This window comes from Mesoplodon bidens (assembly GCF_964165515.1).
Source record: "Mesoplodon bidens genome assembly, contig: HAP1_SCAFFOLD_277, whole genome shotgun sequence".
Lineage (NCBI taxonomy): Eukaryota > Metazoa > Chordata > Mammalia > Artiodactyla > Ziphiidae > Mesoplodon > Mesoplodon bidens.
Window position 1 is genome coordinate 207,882 of NW_027671840.1, and position 18,550 is coordinate 226,431.

Here is an 18,550-nt window from a genome sequence, read left to right on the forward strand (position 1 = left end):
TAGTGCTCACCAGGGCTGTTATGTTTGCAAGGTTGCCAGGCGCACAGTGGAATTCTGTGACCTCAATGATGACATCAGAGCATTCTGTGGACCTAGGTTGAGCGCAGTCTCTGCAATAGCAAGTTAAGACCTTATATGATTGTTCTATATTGTCATAAGGCATATAAGATCAAAATTATGGTAGGAACTCCGGAAGCCAATTTCAAAAACAAAACAGTTCTCAGATTATTTTGCATACACAGAAAAATTCATGAGTTTCAACAATTGAAGCTTTATTATTTATGCTGTGCTTTAACTACAGATCCATAATAGGGAGAGGGAAAATCCTGGAGCTAGAAACAAAAGTGGATATACCTACATTGTGGAGGTGTAAAAAAAAAAAGTTGCTCTTGTTGAAAAGATGCACAAGGGGAGAGAACTGAGCATAATAGCAGAGGACCCTCTGGATGTGGAACCAGTAAGGACAAAGCAGGTTTGGATGGCGTTCCATACGCAGACCAATGGTGGTATTTTTAATATAGTTGGTTAAAGGGCTTTATTTAGCAAGTTACAGTTGACCCTTGAACAATATGGTTTTGAACTGGGCAGGTCCACTTATATGCAGGGTTTTTTTTAATAGTAATTACTACAGTACTACATGATCTGTGGTTGGTTGAACCCATGGTTGCAGAATTGCAGATACAGAGGAACCACGGATATGGAAGTCTGACCATAAGTTATTTATACAGATCTGTCTATCCATCCATCCATCCGTCCACCCATCTGTAGAGAGAGAGAGGGAGTGAGTGCACATGCTAGGTATTTACAGAAGTAGATATGGAAGTGTGAGGATATACAAACACACACATGTGTATGTGATGTATATAAGCATGTATATCCACGTTTCTATTTCAGGGCTGGAGCAAGGAAAGTGTAGAATGATCCTGGAGAAAATTTACTGTGCCAGAAAGTAGGAAAGAGTGGCGGGATGTGTAAAAAGATCCAGCTTGAAGAGACTCACACGGGGTAAATCTGAGCAATTTGGCCATAAAATAAACAATTATCATACAGAATATGAATAAAAAAAGAGGAAGGGAGGGAAGGAAGGGCTCTCATAATAGAATGCCAAACCATAAATATATAGAAGGAATGATGTAATGTAAAAATCCTTATTTACGGGCTTCCCTGGTGGCGCAGTGGTTGAGAGTCCGCCTGCCGATGCAGGGGACACGGGTTCGTGCCCCAGTCTGGGAAGATCCCACATGCTGCGGAGCAGCTGGGCCCGTGAGCCATGGCCGTTGAGCCTGCGCGTCCGGAGCCTGTGCTCCGCAATGGGAGAGGCCACAACAGTGAGAGGCCCACATACTGCAAAAAAAAAAAAAAAAAAAAAAAAAAAAATCCTTATTTACAACCATCATAGTAATGATAGGTTCTGGCAAGAGTAATCAATGAATTATAAAACTACTGGTTGAAAGTTTACAAGGAGCAGGATGCTACAAAACCCAAAGTATCTCTCCACAAAGTATTAATCACAACAAGAAATACAGTAGGTATAAATTTGGTGAACACTACCTTAGCCAAGAGATGAACATGATCAATAACAGAACAAACGAACGTTTTAGATCTCTGGGGTATGCTATACTGAGAAGGACGCAACGTTGCTTCAGTACTATTACTGACAGAAATAAAGAACCAGATCTTATCGCAAGGAAGCATCCACGTTGAGAGTCTCCTGTTTCACAGTTATGACCACAGGGAGCATAACTGGCCAAAGGTCCCAGCTGCTGCTCTTAAACCCATCACCAGGTTTGCCTGGAGGCCGGCCTTGCCCCTGATTGCTCCTAGTCAGCACAGCAGGGATCCTAAGGCAGGCCATTTCTTGGAGACCAGGATTCCTCTGTCCAGTGACCTTTTTTCAAGGACTCTGACAGCCTTGAAGGAGTTTACGTGGATGACAAGGCAGTCTCGGATGATCTACCAAATCTTTCTTCCAAATCTTCACTCAGGGTCAGACTTGCACTATGAGCTGATAGCTCCGCCAGCCTTCCAGAGCTCCCTGCCATTTCCTCTCCGATGTTTTCCCTAATGAAAGATTTGTTCATTAAAGTCTTTCTCAGCACTTTGCCGTCTAGTTCTTGGAGGACCAGGACAAACCCCAAGCCCTAGAAGCATCCCTTTTTGGCTCTTTCTAGTAACCTTCCTTTCCATATGGTAGCCACTAATTTGTAATGGTGTAGATTCACTTAGCCTATTTTGTACTTGATATAAATGGAGTCGTGTAACAGGTGCTATTTTGTGTTGGCTTCATTTGCTCCACAGTATATCCATGACATTTATCCATATTGTTGGGAGTGGATACCTTTGATTCATTTTCATTGGTGGATATTATTGCAGTGTGTAAACATATCAAAATCTATTTATTAATCCCATTATTGGTGGGTATTGGGTACTTCCCCATTCTTGGCTATCACAGTTAGTGGTGATGTGAGCAATCTAGAATGTGCCTTGTGCACTTGTTTGAGGGATATTTCTATGGGTGGAGCCAAAGGGTTCTAGGGTATATGTTCAACTTTGGTAGATACAGTTGACCCTTGAAGAATGCATGGGCATGAGGGATGCATCTGAGTCTTTTATTCCATAGATGTTTTTAAAATATCTCTCACTTTTGGCCCAAGAGTGCTGCGTTTGGGTTTACAGTGTTTCTTAACTTTAAAATAGTCCAATTTTTCAATTTTTTCTTTCACAGTTGGTGACTTTTTTGGTCTTAAGAAATTCTTCCTACTCCAAGGCAAAAAGGCTGTTATCTTACGTTTCTTTCCTAAAGCATCATTGTTTACTTTTCAAATTTAAGTCTGCAGATCTTCTGCAATTTATATTTTTATATCCTATGCAGTAATGATTAATATTTTTCCCATATGGATATCCAGCTGACTGAGAACCAATAGTTGACCCTTGGACAACATGGGTTTAAACTACACAAGTGCACTTATACGAGGATTTTTTTTAATAGTAAATACTGCACTACTTCACGATCCAAGGTTGGTTCAATCCTCAGATGCAGAATTGCCGATTATGGAGAAACCATGTACGTACAGAGGACTGGCTATAAGTTATACTTGGATTTTCAGCTTAGCAGAGGGTTGGCACCCCTAACCCCCTTGAACCCTAGTTCAAGGATCAACTGTATTAACAAGAGTTCTTTCCCCTCTCTGCTGCAGTGTTTTCTTTTCTTTCTTTTTTCTTTTGGCCGTGCTGCGTGGCTTGCAGGATCTCAGTTCCCTGACCAGGGATTGAACCAGGGTCACCACAGTGAAAGCGCCAAATCCTTACCACTAGACCACCAGGGAACTCCCTGCAGTGTTTTCTTTTTACACGTTGTTATAATGTCTGTTTCAACATGGATTTTGATGTCTATTATCTTGTCTATCCTTGAGCGAACACCAGACTATCTTATATTGTAGATTTATAGTAAGATTTAATGTGACTAATATCTTTCTTTTCATTCTTCTTTCAGATTGTCCCAGCTCTTCTTTTATTTTTTATTTTTATGTTTTTTTAGATGTTGGGGGTAGGAGTTTATGTATTTATTTTTGCTGTGTTGGGTCTTCGTTTCTGTGCGAGGGCTTTCTTTAGTTGTGGCAAGCGGGGGCCACTCTTCATCGTGGTGCGTGGGCCTCACTATCACGGCCTCTTGTTGGGGAGCACAGGCTCCAGACGCGCAGGCTCACTACGTGGCTCACGGGCCTAGTTGCTCCGTGGCATGTGGGATCTTCCCAGACCAGGGCTCAAACCCGTGTCCCCTGCATTAGCAGGCAGATTCTCAACCACTGCGCCACCAGGGAAGCCCCCAGCCCTTCTTGTAGCTCTTTGCTTTCCCACATAATATTTGTAAACATCTCATCAATTTCCAAGGGGAAAAAATGCTGGTGTTTTTATTGGGGTTTGACTGAGCCTATAGATCATTTTGAGGATTACTGATATCTTTGTAATATTGAATCTTCAAGCCATGAATATCACTATTTTTAAGAATTTCTCTTGGAGAAAAATAAAAGTGGATCCCATGTAATAAAATGTACATAAATAGACTCCAAAATATTTAAAGGACCTACATGTGAAAGATAAGTCTAGAAAGTTAATTTTTAAAAGGTAGAAATATATTTTTTCACCTGAGGAGTTTCAGAAGCACAGATATTAAGAAATTATTGGTTTATTATCTTATAATTAAAGATTTCTATTCCATGAAGAACACAATAGAAAAATTTTAGAAACACGTGCCCAATTAGGAAAGGATACTTGTAATTGGTAAAACTGAAAAGGTATTAATAATCAGAATATGTAATAGAAATGAGGAAGAAAAAGATAGCATCCACATTAGAAAATGGGGCAAAAGTTTTAAGTAGACATTTATAGATGAAGCTACCAAGCATTTGAATAAAAGATCAAACTTATTAGAAATCAGAGAAATTTAACTAAAACAAGATACTACTATACACTTAATACACTAGCAAAACGGTGATGAGTCGTCCAAATGAAGGTAAGTGGTTGCACAAAAACCTGACGTGCAACTCTTTGGTAATCTGGACTGGTGTAGCCCTTCAGGAAGTCAATCTGGCTATATTATTAAAGTATACACATTTGCTATGAAATAATTTCACTCGGGTATGTATTCCAAAGAAATTCTCAGATACGTCTATAAACAAATGTAAGAAGATGTTTACTTTATTGTCATTGGCATGGCAGTTGGAAGAGTACAGGTAAAATGTGGGTGCAGAAAATGGAACTCTATGAAACAAATTAGATAGATGGGTGAATGTTTTTTTTTGTTTGTTTGTTTTTCTGCGGTACGTGGGCCTCTCACTGTTGTGGCCTCTCCCGCTGCGGAGCACAGGCTCCGGACGTGCAGGCTCAGCAGCCATGGCTCACGGGCCCAGCCGCTCCACGGCATGTGGGATTTTCCCAGACTGGGGCATGAACCCGCGTCCCCTGCATCGGCAGGCAGACTCTCAACCACTGTGCCACCAGGGAAGCCCGGATGGGTGAATCTTAAAAATATACTCCTGAATGAAGGAAATAAACACCAGAATGAATTTTATGACACAATATTATTTATATGAATCGAAAATATACACAAGTGCACATTGTGCACAAGAACACACCCAAAAGAAAACACATCAAACAAATTAGAATGGTAGCTTACGGGGTAGAGAAGGGAGTGGAGGGTGCCACAGGGAACAGGAGGTGAATAAATAAAACTTAATCATGTTACCGTATTTCATCATGCTATATCCAAGATTTCACTTTACTTGTAGTGGAAAGAAATCCTGTGTGCTATGTTGGCTTAAGTCAGGAATAGTTCTTGGAGGATATTTTCCTGAAAGAATTTGGAACAAATTTTTGAAAAAATCTTTGTTTATACTATGGATGATCTTTTTTTGTTTGTTTTGTTTTTTTCTTTAATTTCTGTTTTGTGGGTGTGTGTGGGATCTACTTTATTTTGTATTTCATTAATCTGATCTTATATTTTTCCATCTGCCTTCTTCAGTTTTATTATTCATTTATTAACTTCCTGAAATGGATGTTTTCTGAATCAATTTTCAACTTCCTTTCTACTTTGTTTTTTTTTTGTTTTGTTTTTTTTTTTGTTTTTGTTTTCCTTGCTGTACGCGGGCCTCTCACTGTTGTGGCCTCTCCCGTTGCGGAGCACAGGCTCCGGACGCGCAGGCTCAGCGGCCATGGCTCACGGGCCCAGCCGCTCTGCGGCATGTGGGATCTTCCCGGACCAGGGCACGAACCCGTGTCCCCTGCATCGGCAGGCGGACTCTCAACCACTGCGCCACCAGGGAAGCCCCCCTTTCTACTTTAATATATGCTTTTAAGGTTCAACATTTCCCTCTATGTATGTGTTCAAATCTCCAGATCCAATTATGAATTTGAATGTTTCTCTTCATGGTTCTGTCAATTTTTGCTTTATAAAGTATCAGCTGAAGTTATTAGTTTCTGATAATTGGAAACTTTTATGACTGTGAAGTGTCCCTCCGTATGTCAAGTAATGCTTTTTCCTTCCCCTTAAAGTTCACTTGGTCAAATAGCAATGTCACAGATTTTATAATTACAGAAATAACTTGAGACCTAGGATGTTGATGTCTGTCTCTAGAAAGGATTTTCCCTTGCTTCTGCACGGGTTGTAAGATGCTAACAAAACACGTTCACCTTTACACAATCTCAGGGAATGAGGTGTTTTGGCGTTTGGCTTCAGTCCCTGCCAAAGAAAGCCCAGTTTCCTTCTCCCCTTATTCCAATGGTGAAACTCTTTGGGGTTTACCAGGAAGCCTTCGTGGCTGGTAATGCTTTTATGTCGCTTAGCCTCTTGAAGACGTCCAAAATTCTACTGAGTTTGTACGCCTTTCAATGAACAGAATCTACACTCTTCTGAAGCCTACACAGTAGAACGGCAAGACTGCCCGAGACCTTCTCAGGGATTCCGGAAAGTGAAAACCAGAGTGAAAACATGTAGTCCAGAGCTGGTGCCGGTAGACACCCCCGCACCCACCCTTGCATTCTGGGACATGTAGTCCAGAGCTCGTAAACTCGTGTAGTCCCATATACTGCAGCTACAGTAACGCCTCGCTGTAAAGGTTTGCCCGCGGAATTCTGGGAAATGTGGTCCAGGAGTTCCGGGTTAGTCGCAGGCACTTCCGCCCCAGGAGGACACGTAGCAGCCATGTTTTGCGTGATGGCGGTGTTTCAGGTCCGCTCTTCACGACCCATTCAAGCTTCCCCGACATGCGCCTGGGGCCAACGTTTGCAGACCTTTCATTTGGGGAGAAAGAGGAGGGGCGGCTAAAAGCGGAGGTTTGAGGGCCTGGAGTGGTGATGTACGTCCCGCGGGCGGAGCTTCTTTGCGTTTGGTAACGTACCCGGGATGGGGTGGGCTCAGGTCGTGCCTCCTGGGGTTTGAGGGTCTCCCCGGTTTTCTTCACCCCTAACCTGACCCCGTCCCCCACCTATGAGCTAGCCCTACCGCTTCATACGGCGTCACACTGGGTGAGTTGCTTAACTCCTCTGTGCCTCCGTTGCTGTTCGGTAAAAGGGGGGAAAAAGGAATGCCTTGTTAACATAGTGTTGTGAGAAGAAACGAGATAGCACAAGTAAAAGGTCTACAACTGCCTGATACGTTGTTGGTATTAATACTACGCTAATTCGGGAGGCACCCATTTCGCAGCGGGATTCTGTGAGCCCAGGAAGCTGAATTGTCCTGGACTCCTGGCCTGTTTTGGAAGGAGAGGACTTCTAGCTGGTACGGGGGCGGAAGGGGGTGCGGTATGAATTAGTGGGGATGGAAACAACAGCCCTGGTATTTCACAGTCTCCTTTCCTTCCCCAGCCCTGGCTTCTCAAAAAGCACTGCACGGAGGAAGAGGCAACAGAGCCCCACGTGAGTAGGACTTGGCATTCTTCTACTTAAGATATTCCTATAAATTGTAGAACGTATGGGACATGGGTAACGATGATAACTGAGCCTTGGTCACTAATTTCCATTCTAAAAGCTTTATGCACATGACCACATTTCCATCAGGCAGTGGCTCTGTGAATTGGTACTGCTGTTTTCTCTACTTTAAGGCTGAGGAGCTGGGGGCAGGGAACACAACCCTGTTGGCCCATCCTCACCCCGATGGTAGGAGGCAGAGCTGGGGTTGGGACCCAGGCAGTTTGAGTCCAGCAGCTGAGTTTGCTAATCCCTTTGGTATATTCTCTTTGAGCATAGGGTACTGGCTAGAATCATATCATGAAAGTAGGTTGGGACTTAATTGTGGGGACCTTGAGAGCAAGGTTTAGGCTATTTTATGAGTTTTTAAGATAGTTTTCTCAACTGGGTCATTTATTTTATTTCAAATAATATGTATATCATAGAAGCAGCATAATCGTTATGGAAAAATGCAGATATATACATAAAGAAAAATTTTAATTATCTATAACTTTAGGATGTAAAGATAGCAGTTGTTAATGTTTTAGTGCCTTTTTGTCTGGTTACTCTTTGTGTATGTTTCTGTGTAGTGGAGGCTGTTTTTTGTGGGACTGATGTTACACTGCAGTGCTACTCAAATTGTGGTCCACAAACCAGCGGCATTGGCATCACTTGGATAGAAATGCCCAGCCTTGAGCCCCATTCGAGACCTTCTGATTTATAATTTCTGCGTAGGGGGCCCAGGAGGCTGCATTCCAACAAGATCCCGCAGTAATTCACATGCACGTGAAAATTCGAGAAGCTCAAGAGAGGGTCTTTTCTGGAAACTGAGGCCGAGGAAATTGACCCTGCTGGATGTCACAGATAAAACTGAGCTGGATTCACCAAAGCCCTACTTAGTCCAATGATTTTATTCCCCCACTAATTATTGTCAACTGTCAGGGCCCCTTTCAGAATCCTGAATTGAGCAGAAGACAGCTAGCAAGTGTAGAGTCAAAATGGAGGTCGTTAGAAGTTGTGAAGATGTCTCTCTCCCAAGCTTTGGGGAGTGGAATCATTGCCATCTTTTGTACTAGATCGAACCCGGGCCCCCTGCATTGGGAATGTGGAGTCTTATCCACTGCACCACCAGGGAAGTCTCCCATTTATTTCTTAAACTTTCCTATATTTATGATGATATAATTACAATTCAGATTCCTGTCTTTTTTCATTTGAATTAGGTATGGACTGTCAAACTATTTTTTATTGTTGTTGCAGAATCCTGGCTTTTATTAGTTCTCTTTACCTCTGTGCATAATTGTCAAAAGGGTACTTCCTGTTTAAAAAGAAACTTAACGTATTTTTATACCTTTTGTAAAAAGTTGTCCGTGTCAATTTAAATATTATTGTTGCAGTCACAAAATCTTTAGGAAGACAAGCAGAGATTTTCAGAAGTCTAAAGACTCTCACATAACAGGGCAACAACATATGACCTCCACATGTCTGACAGTCTTCTGTTGGTAGAAATCACATCTCTAAGGATAATTTCTAACTAAAATATCATCTGCTTTACCGCAGTTGCTAAGAAATAAGAAACCCTGACAGTGGTGTTCTCAGAGCTTCCTACCTTATGACGATCTCACGAGGTGGATGCCCGTGTTCTCCCCTACTGGCAGAGGACAGAACTGAGGCGAAGGGATGTGCATAATTTGCCCAGGGTGACACTGCTAGTGAATGGCGTAGCCTGATCAGAGCCCATGCCTATTGACTCCAAAACCTACTCTGACTTACATGGTCTCTGTTTACACCATACCCAGAATAAGAATGACCCCTGTGGAAGCTGCAGGCACACTGTGAGGGGGCCACTGTGTATGAATGGGCAGGTCATTCCTCACACAGCCACTGAGGGGGTTCACGGGGGCATCTGGTATCTGCGTGGGGCTCTGCTCATCAAGCATAATCAGCTGTAGCCACCCCGAGGACTGGGAGCCTTGGTAATTCACAATGAGCACCACGTGGGTTAGTGACTTCTTTTTCTTTAAACCAGTTTCCAGTTTGACTTCTTCTTTCCCTGTCTGTCTTGCTAGGACTCTGCACTGCCCCAGAAGGAGAGAGAAAATGAGCACATTCCAGGTGAGTAGAGCTTGCCTTTCTTGCTGTTAAAAACGCCATTTTTGTACTCAGGTTGGACACAGGTTTTCCTCTTCTTTTTTCTTTTTCTTTTTTTTTTTTGATTGGAGTATAGTTGATTTACAATGTATTAATTTCAGGTGTACAGGAAAGTGATTCAGTTATACATATATATACATATATTTTCAGATTCTTTTCCCTTATAGGTTATTACGAAATATTGGGTATAGTTCCATATGGGTTTTCTCTTTCAAGGAGAGTCTAAGCATATGAGGACCTGAGTGTGCCATGTGTGCTTTTTTTAAAATTCCTGTTAAATTTAATTGGTTTCGGTTTTAATTTTTGTTTTATTTCATCATTTTTTTATTTTACAAGTAAAAGAAAAATTAAGGGAAATGAAGGACATCTTCCAGTCTACTGCTTACCTGCTTACAAATTAGCTGCTTTTATATTTCTGTAATCTCTTCATCATATGTATTCATGGATGTGTATTTGTATTTATAACATAGATACAGTTTTAAATTGTTTTTTTCATTTAATACTAGCTAACATTCACTTTTAATTGCTTTATCATGTTCCTGCAAACTTAGGCACCTATTTTTTTTTTTTTTCCCCGGTATGCGGGCCTCTCACTGTTGTGGCCTCTCCCGTTGCGGGGCACAGGCTCCGGAGGCGCAGGCTCAGCGGCCACGGCTCACGGGCCCAGCTGCTCTGCGGCATGTGGGATCTTCCCGGACCGGGGCACGAACCCGTGTCCCCTGCATCGGCAGGCGGACTCTCGACCACTGCGCCACCAGGGAAGCCCTGCACCTATTTTTTAAACTATTCTTTATTCACAGACATTGAGTTGAAAGACTTCTCCTGTTTTCGGAGCACTACAGTGACAGTGTTCCTGATTTAACCTTGTTCTCAAAATATCTGTTCTGAAGAATATTGCCCCTTTTTGCCCTTAACATAGTAGGTTTAGGTATTCAGAATTTAAGAGGTATGTTTTCCATGTGGTGCCTTGGATGTTTTTTGGTAGAATATCCAAATACGGCAGAGCACAGCAGGATCAAACTGCTGCTTCACGCAGAAAAAATAATGTATGGTTAGAAGTTTTCTCACGACCAGAGTTAGATTCAGTCTTCCCCATGCTTGAGTCAGACCCTTTGTGTATTTTATTTACTGGTTTGTTTCTTTTTCCATCTTCTATTTTTTTCTAATCAGAGTAATACATGACCTTAGTTTAAAAAGTCCAGTGGTACTTAAAGCACTTGTCACTGCATAGACAGCTCAGAACAATTGTATAAAGAGGTGCTTGGTTTCATCTTTGTTTTAAATATAAAGAATAGGGGTTGTGAAAAAAGGAGGAACCAACTCAGACTCACCCAGAAAACCAAGGGTCTGGAGTCAGAGTATTGCATTCAAGCGAAAGACAGAAACGGGGAAAGAGAGAGTTTTCATTCAGAGACCTGGCATGGCCTTTTGGTTAGTTTCCACAGATAACACTCCTTCTCAGCTGGTTCCCACCTCAATGAGAAAGCAGGTGCCATCAAATACTGCCAGGACTGAATTGGTAACTGTTTCTGGGGCACTTGGCAATAATAATTAAACAGTGAAAGCTTTTTAGTTCAGGATCCAGGGGTTAGAATTCTAGGGAGTTTACTTATGAGTTGTCTGAGAGCCCCAGGTAAATACACAAAGCTTTCTCTTTCATAGCTGCACGTCCGGTGAGGCTGAGGAAAGTCAGTGTGTGGCATTGGCAGGATGGAAGGAGGGGGTGCTGGGAAGTCTGCACACCTCACAGGAGCCGGAGCAACTTCCCATCCTCCTCGTCTCCTCAGGGCTGCCCCTCTTCCACTGGCCACTGGGTATAAGATTGAGGTGGTGGTGTTTGTCGTAGGAGGCGGTGACCTTCAAGGACGTGGCCGTGGCCTTCACAGAGGAGGAGCTGGGGCTGCTGGACTCGGCCCAGAGGAAGCTGTACCAGGATGTGATGGTGGAAAACTTCCGGAACCTGGTCTCAGTGGGTGAGGACAGCCTTTCTCTGCGAGTGTCTTTGTGACCTTGGTGTTTCAAGGCTTTGGGCCTCTTGAGGTGGTTCCCTGAGTTTGGGGACCAGACTTTTGCAATTCCTGTGGGACACGAGAGGATGCCTCTGGTCTTTCCAAACAGTGTGTTTCAGGTCCTTTTCAATTATTCTGTAAAAGAACTGTAAATCGACAGTATCTTGCTGTACCTTGTGTATTCTTTTTCAGATTTCCCTCCCTGCCATTAGTGGATCATAAAGCCAATTTATTGAGCCCTACGTGTGATTTTTTAATGAAATAAAATAGTATAGAAAATATCAGAGTTTCTTAGGAAGAGTACAACACATTGCAGCAGAAACTCTGGGCGATGGCATGAGTGGTGTGAGAGCCAGTGGGAACAGATTTCATGAAAAGAGACATTGGTTAGATATAGGTCATTCAAGCTTCGTTTTAGTAATGTATACTTTTCTACCTGTGTATCTAGGTTGTGAAATAAATGCTGTTTCTTCAGTGGGTCGTGATACAAAGTTTGAAAAACACAGCTTTCAATACCTTGAATATGCAGTTGGAACTCAAATTTCTAGTAAACTTTCGCTCTAGCCCGTTCATGTTAACTTGTGACTTTGCATGTTCTCATTCTTCAAACGAGATACAAAACATATAGAAAGAGAAGAGAGGCTTTGGTTGATGAATTCAGCAACGCAGATAGAAATTTAGGTGAGAACCAAGCAGTCGTGAGTTCCTGTGGTTAGCTGTCTATCTGTTTTGCTTCTCACCAGCCCTGTGCTGTCCATCACCTGGTCCCAGTTGGAAATCTCTTTCCAGGATTATTGCATAGTCTTTGTACTGGTCACCTGTTGCCACCCTTCTCCTCCCACAGTTTGTTCTTTAGGTGGCAAAGTGATCTTTTGTAACTTTAAGTCAGGTTATGTTCTTGTTTCAAAATTCTCTTGTGGCTTCTTTTACTTAGAATAAAAACCACTTAAAGTGGCTTCTAGAGCCTTCTGTGGGCTGCTGTTCGTTCTCCACCACCTCCCTGAATACACCACCTCTCCTCCCTCTTACCCTATCTTTTCCAGACCTGCAAAGGATGCTTCTGCCACAGAGCCTTTTCCTTGTCCTTCTCTCTGCCTGGAATGCTCTTTCACCTGTAATCTTTTAGGCCTCTACTTCTTTCAGTCAGTCACCTTAAAGATGAGGAGGTGGCTGTCCTCTGACCACCCTATGGGAAATACAGTCCTCTCTTTCTTACTCTCTCTGCCCTGCCTTGTTTTGTCTCTAAGCGTTTCACTCATGTACATTTTGTTCACCTGTTTCTCGCCTCTCTTTCTTCCACTGGAGGGTAATCCAGGAGTGCAGGAGGAATTTGGTCTGTTATATGTTTATTGCTCACTAGCCTCAGTGCTTAGCATAGTCTTGGTACATGACAGGAACTCTTAAATATTTCTTGAATAAACGAATGAGTTAATGGATAGAGAAATTAGCCTTCCATGAAAATAGCTAGTAGGCGGTGAACAAATCCGAGTGAATAAGGGATATTGCTAAATGTTTTTTTGTCTTCAAATGAATTCCTAGCCTAATTCTAACTTCTCAGGTGCCCATGATGTGTGTATGTGTGTGTTTGCCTTTCTGTACAAGTTGGCCCTCATCAACTTGCACAAAAAATATGTATAGAACCTGTAATTATAACCAAACTGAGTAAAATGCTTTCCCTGTGACTTTCCTTGAGCTCTTAGTAGCAGAGCAAATTCATTTGGGGAGGAAATACTGTTTTGAATGAGGATTCTTATGTCTACTTCTTAGGTAACCCTCCCATAGAAGGAAAGAAATTTCTGTTTCCTTATCCCTTATACCAGGGGAGAACAGGTCTCAGAAAACAGGCAGCTGGTGAGTTAGCCTTTCCCTTAAAAGATTTGCCCCGCTGCGTCCCATTTGCCTCCTCCAAAGCCCACCTCACTAATAAGAAATCGATCTTTGTTAGCTCTACAAACATTTTGTGTGTGTGTGTGTGCATTTGTATGTATCTTGTAGAAGGCATTTTAGATAATGTCACCTTGGGTGCTTTGATCATTCTTTAATAGTTTCTAGTCTGTTTCTTCTCAATACTTATCACAGGCTATGGAAGTTATTCCCAGCTCACTCATAAACCCCATTCTTCACTTTGGAACTCATTCTTGTTAAAGACCAATGTATCTGTGTCCAAAAATTTTCCATGCTGTTTTTAAAGAGACAGCATTCTTCCCTAGCCTCTAAATTTTGACTCCTGATTGGCAGGGGGAGTGGAGGAACATATTAGGCAGCACAAATGCCTCAGAAGGATCCAGTGCATAGGTCTTTATGCTTTTTTTTAACCCCACTGATTCTTAGACCCTTTTTTAAAATTAATTAATTTTTGGTTGCATTGGGTCTTCGTTGCTGCATATGGGCTTTTCTCTAGTTGTGGTGAGTGGGAGCAGCTCTTCGTTGTGGTGCGCAGGCTTCTCATTGCAGTGGCTTCTCTTGTTTCAGAGCACGGTCTCTAGGAACGCGGGCTTCAGTAGTTGTGGCACGTGGGCTCAGTAGTTGTGGCTCACGGGCTTAGTTGCTCTGCGGCATGTGGGATCTTTCCGGACCGGGGCTCGAACCTGTGTCCCCTGCACTGGCAGGCAGATCATTAACCACTGTGCCACCGGGGAAGTCCCGGTTTTTAGCACCTTTCATATCCTCCTCAGCACTAACCCCCTTGGTGTGCTGCCGCCTCGGGTGCAGCCTTTCAACTTAAGCAAAACTGTACTTTCCAGTCCTTTTCCTGTATCTGATACCTGACGTGTAAAAGCTGTTTCGCTTCTCTGACTTGGTTCAAACTTAACCTGGGATTCAGAATTGTAGAGAATCCTAGAAATCAAACTGAGTTCACCTGTGCATGCATTTCTTGAGCCCTGACTAACTGCTAGGCACTGTTAAAGCTGTGAGCACAGCAAAATGCTTGTCTTTATTGATACTGTGTTATGGTAGGAATGACATGTAATTTTTGAAAGATGATTTAAATAGTATGTCAGAGTAGTCATTTGGTTTTAAATGGGTTTCATTAATGCTAAGTATTTGGGAGTTTAACAGACCATCTCTTGGTTTCTGTTAGTATATAAACCAGAGAACTTCATTTGTCGTGCGAAAGATCAGCTGAACCATCCTGAGGTTCATTAAAGTCTCATACTGTGTCTTAAGTGTAAAATCTTGAATCTTTGAACAAAGCTTTCACGTGTCCACATCTCTGAATTCTCTGTCCATATAGAAGAAAACAATCAAAGTGAGTTGAGGGCCGTTCAAGACAGAGGATCACGTGAAGAGCTTTCCTGCTGGCAAATCTGGCAACAAATTGCAAATGACTTAACCAGATGCCAAGACTCCATGATAAATAGTTGTCAGTTCCACAAACAAGGTGATTCCCCCTGTCAGATTGGGGCAGGACTCTATTCAAATTTCTGAAGATGAGAACCGTATATTAAATGATAAAGCAGGTGATCCCAGTAGTACTGGAAATCCAAGGTTTGCAACTTTGAGAGCCCAGGATTCTTGGAGGAAAACTTCATTGGCTGAGTCCCAGAATTATCAGAATAGACACCAGCAAATTTCCATGAAAAATAAACTGTGTCAGTGTAAAGAGGATGTTGACACCATCAGTTGGATTTCACATCACCTTGATGCTCATGGAGTACACAAGGGTCAAAAATCTTACGGCTACAGCGATTATAGAAAAGATAGCACGAGGGTTTCAACACTGGATCAGAATACTATGATTCACACAGGACAAAATCCTTACCAGTGTGATGAATGTAAAGAAACCTTCACCGATCTCTCCACCTTTGATCTTCACCAGCAATTACACTCAAAAGAGAAGTCTCATGTGCAGTGAGTGTGGAAAAGGCTTCCGTTACAGCTCGGTTCTTCATATTCATCAGAGAGTTCACGTGGGAGGAAAACACAGTGAGTGTGATGAGTGTGGCAAGGAGTTCAGTCAGAGCTCACAGCTGCAGACTCCTCAGAAAGTCCACACTGTAGAGAAACCATTCAAATGTGGGGAATGTGGGAAAGGCTTCAGTCGTAGGTCAGCACTTACTATTCATTGTAAAGTCCACACGGGAGAGAAACCTTATAATTGTGAGGAGTGTGGGAGGGCCTTCAGTCAGGCCTCTCACCTTCAGGACCATCAGAGAGTCCACACTGGGGAGAAACCATTCAAATGTGACACATGTGATAAGAGCTTCAGTCGGAATTCACACCTTCAGTCCCATCAGAGAGTCCATACGGGAGAGAAACCATACAAATGTGAGGAGTGTGGGAAGGGCTTCATTTGTAGCTCAAATCTATACATTCATCAGAGGGTCCACACAGGAGAAAAGCCCTACAAATGTGAGGAATGTGGGAAAGGCTTTAGTCGGCCTTCAAGTCTTGAGGCCCGTCAGGGAGTCCACACTGGAGAGAAATCATACATATGTAATGTGTGTGGTAAAGGCTTTACTCTGAGTTCAAACCTTCAGGCACATCAAAGAGTCCATACAGGAGAGAAACCATACAAATGTAATGAGTGTGGGAAGAGCTTCAGGAGGAACTCCCATTATCAAGTTCATCTGGTTGTCCACCCAGGGGAGAAGCCCTATAAATGTGAGGTATGTGGGAAGGGCTTCAGTCAGAGTTCATATCTTCAAATCCATCAGAAGGCCCACAGTGTAGAGAAACCTTACAAGTGTGAGGAGTGTGGGCAGGGCTTCAATCAGAGTTCACGACTTCAGATCCACCAGCTGATCCATACCGGTGAGAAACCATACAAATGTGAAGAGTGTGGGAAGGGATTCAGTCGTAGAGCAGATCTTAAAATTCATTGCAGAATCCACACCGGAGAGAAACCGTATAATTGTGAGGAGTGTGGGAAAGTCTTCAGGCAGGCCTCAAATCTTCTGGCCCATGAGAGAGTCCACAGCAGAGAAAAACCATTCAACTGTGAAGAGTGTGGGAAGAGCTTTGGTCGGAGTTCACACCTTCAAGCCCATCAAAAAGTCCACACTGGAGAAAAGCCATACAAATGTGAGGAGTGTGGGAAGGGCTTCAAGCGGAGCCTGAACCTCGACATGCATCAGGGGGTCCACACAGGAGAGAAACCATGTAAGTGTGGGGAGTGTGGGAAGCACTTCATTCAGGCCTCAAGTCTTCAGCTTCATCAGAGCGTCCACACTGGAGAGAAGCCGTACAGATGTGACAGATGCAGTAAGGTCTTCAGTCGGCCTTCACAGCTACAGTCCCATCAAAGAGTGCACACGGGGGAGAAGCCTTACACGTGTGAGACCTGTGGGAAGAGCTTCAGTTGGCGCTCCAATCTGACAGTTCATCACAGAATCCATGCTGCTGATAAATCCTATAAAAGTGATAGGAGTGGTAAGACCATCAGAGAGCCCACACACGAAAAAAGTTCCATAAAATGATGAAAACAGAGACAGAAACAACTCAGGTGTCATGTGAATTCTTCCAGTCATCAAGTTCAGAAGAAAAAAAAATCATTTGTTTCATTAAAGTCGGTGTTTCAGCCATAGCTCAACATGTCCCAGTAGCCAGGAGGCCACACGGCAGAGAACTCTGGTAAATGGTGTAGTAAGTTTGAACTTTGACCTCTATTAAATATTAGGGGAGAAGCCTTAGTGTGAGTTTTAGCAGGCCTTGTACAAAAGTATGATGAACATGCCAAAATTTATGCCCATTACAACGTAAATTCCACGAATGCAGCGACATTTGTTCTGAATCTACAGTCTGAACATTGTCAGCTACTTTGTAGGTGCTCGATATTTGTTCAGTTAATGAACGAGGAAAAACTTTTTGAAAATTATGTTGCAATCCCCTCCAAAATTTCATAAAAATTTGTATTCAGAGGAGTTAACCTAAATCTGGCCTTAAAAGTAATTCAGGGAGACAAAAATTTGAAGTGTTAGAAAACCACTCAGTATTGCAATTTGTAATATTAATGTGGCATCGTCCTGTTATGATGAGCTCCATTTGTCTCCCCCCAGCCTCGCTTCAAGTTGGATCTTATCTTGGACTTTGTCTATCTAATATTCTGTGAACCTTATACAGTACAAATTTGGTTATCTTTTGTGACAGTATAGACTTACTGAAAATGGATTGTTCATCTTGCAATACAGAAAGCATACTGTTGACCCTTTTTTCAAGAACGTCAAGGCAGAGGTTTAAGTGTCAGAAAGAGTTCCTAATGACAGTGACAGAGGACAAACATTTCTTAGTAAATGAACTGATCGTTGGTTTCTTACTCACCACATTTCCGTCTAGGTTTTGATGTGATTGTCTCCCAAGGGTTTTAGCATTACTTTCATCAGGACTTCTTAAGTAGAGAAAAGAGGCTGTGTGAAGTAGATTACTTTTGTCAAGTTCTCTATCTCCTTACTCCTCTCTGGCCTGAGATAAAAAGAAAAAAATTATTTGTTGAAATTTGGTAATTTCATCAAACATATTTATTCAATGACTGACTTGCACACTTTTTCCTAGCGGTGGATTGAAAAATTGATTTTCAAAGTGAAGTTGCTGAGTACATATCAAAACATAGAATGTGCGTCCCTTTGATATAGAAATCACAGAATAGGACCTTATAATTAGGAAATTCAAGTAGAAAAGGTGAGTAGCATGTCAATGTTACTAAATTTTGTAAAAGTGAAATATTCAATAGGAATGTCTTTATATTTTAAGATACTTATGTAATGACAGGTCTGTTAAAATGATGGCTTAAACTTAATGACAGAAGCATGTAACAGTTTAATGTATTTTAGGTAGGTACATCACATACCTTTATCAAACATGTATGTGTGTGTGTTAATGCATCCTATCATCTGTAAAGGGATATTCACCCTTATGTAAACAGTGGCAAGATTTTCAGGGATTTTTTCCACATTTAACTTCCATATTTTAAATTTTTCATTGAGCATCAATTTTCCAGTAAAATACTGTTA

At 42.3% G+C, this 18,550-nt stretch overlaps 1 protein-coding gene across 2 annotated transcripts; it reads left to right on the plus strand.

Moving 5' to 3' along the window:
* Nucleotides 1-1,014: 1,014 nt before the first annotated feature.
* Nucleotides 1,015-18,035, plus strand: LOC308610955 (zinc finger protein 226-like). 2 transcript variants are annotated; one of them, XM_081259922.1, is made up of 5 exons: nt 1,015-6,887; nt 7,363-7,413; nt 9,510-9,555; nt 11,438-11,564; nt 14,836-18,035. In XM_081259922.1, exons 1-5 carry the CDS (start codon nt 6,853-6,855, stop codon nt 15,027-15,029), a joined length of 453 nt encoding a protein of 150 aa, XP_081116048.1. In that variant the 5' UTR covers nt 1,015-6,852; the 3' UTR covers nt 15,030-18,035. The 2 variants fall into 2 exon arrangements, with proteins under 2 accessions (XP_081116048.1, XP_081116049.1); XM_081259923.1 differs by lacking the exon at nt 14,836-18,035 and having other exon boundaries at nt 3,854-6,887; nt 11,438-11,836.
* Nucleotides 18,036-18,550: the final 515 nt, after the last annotated feature.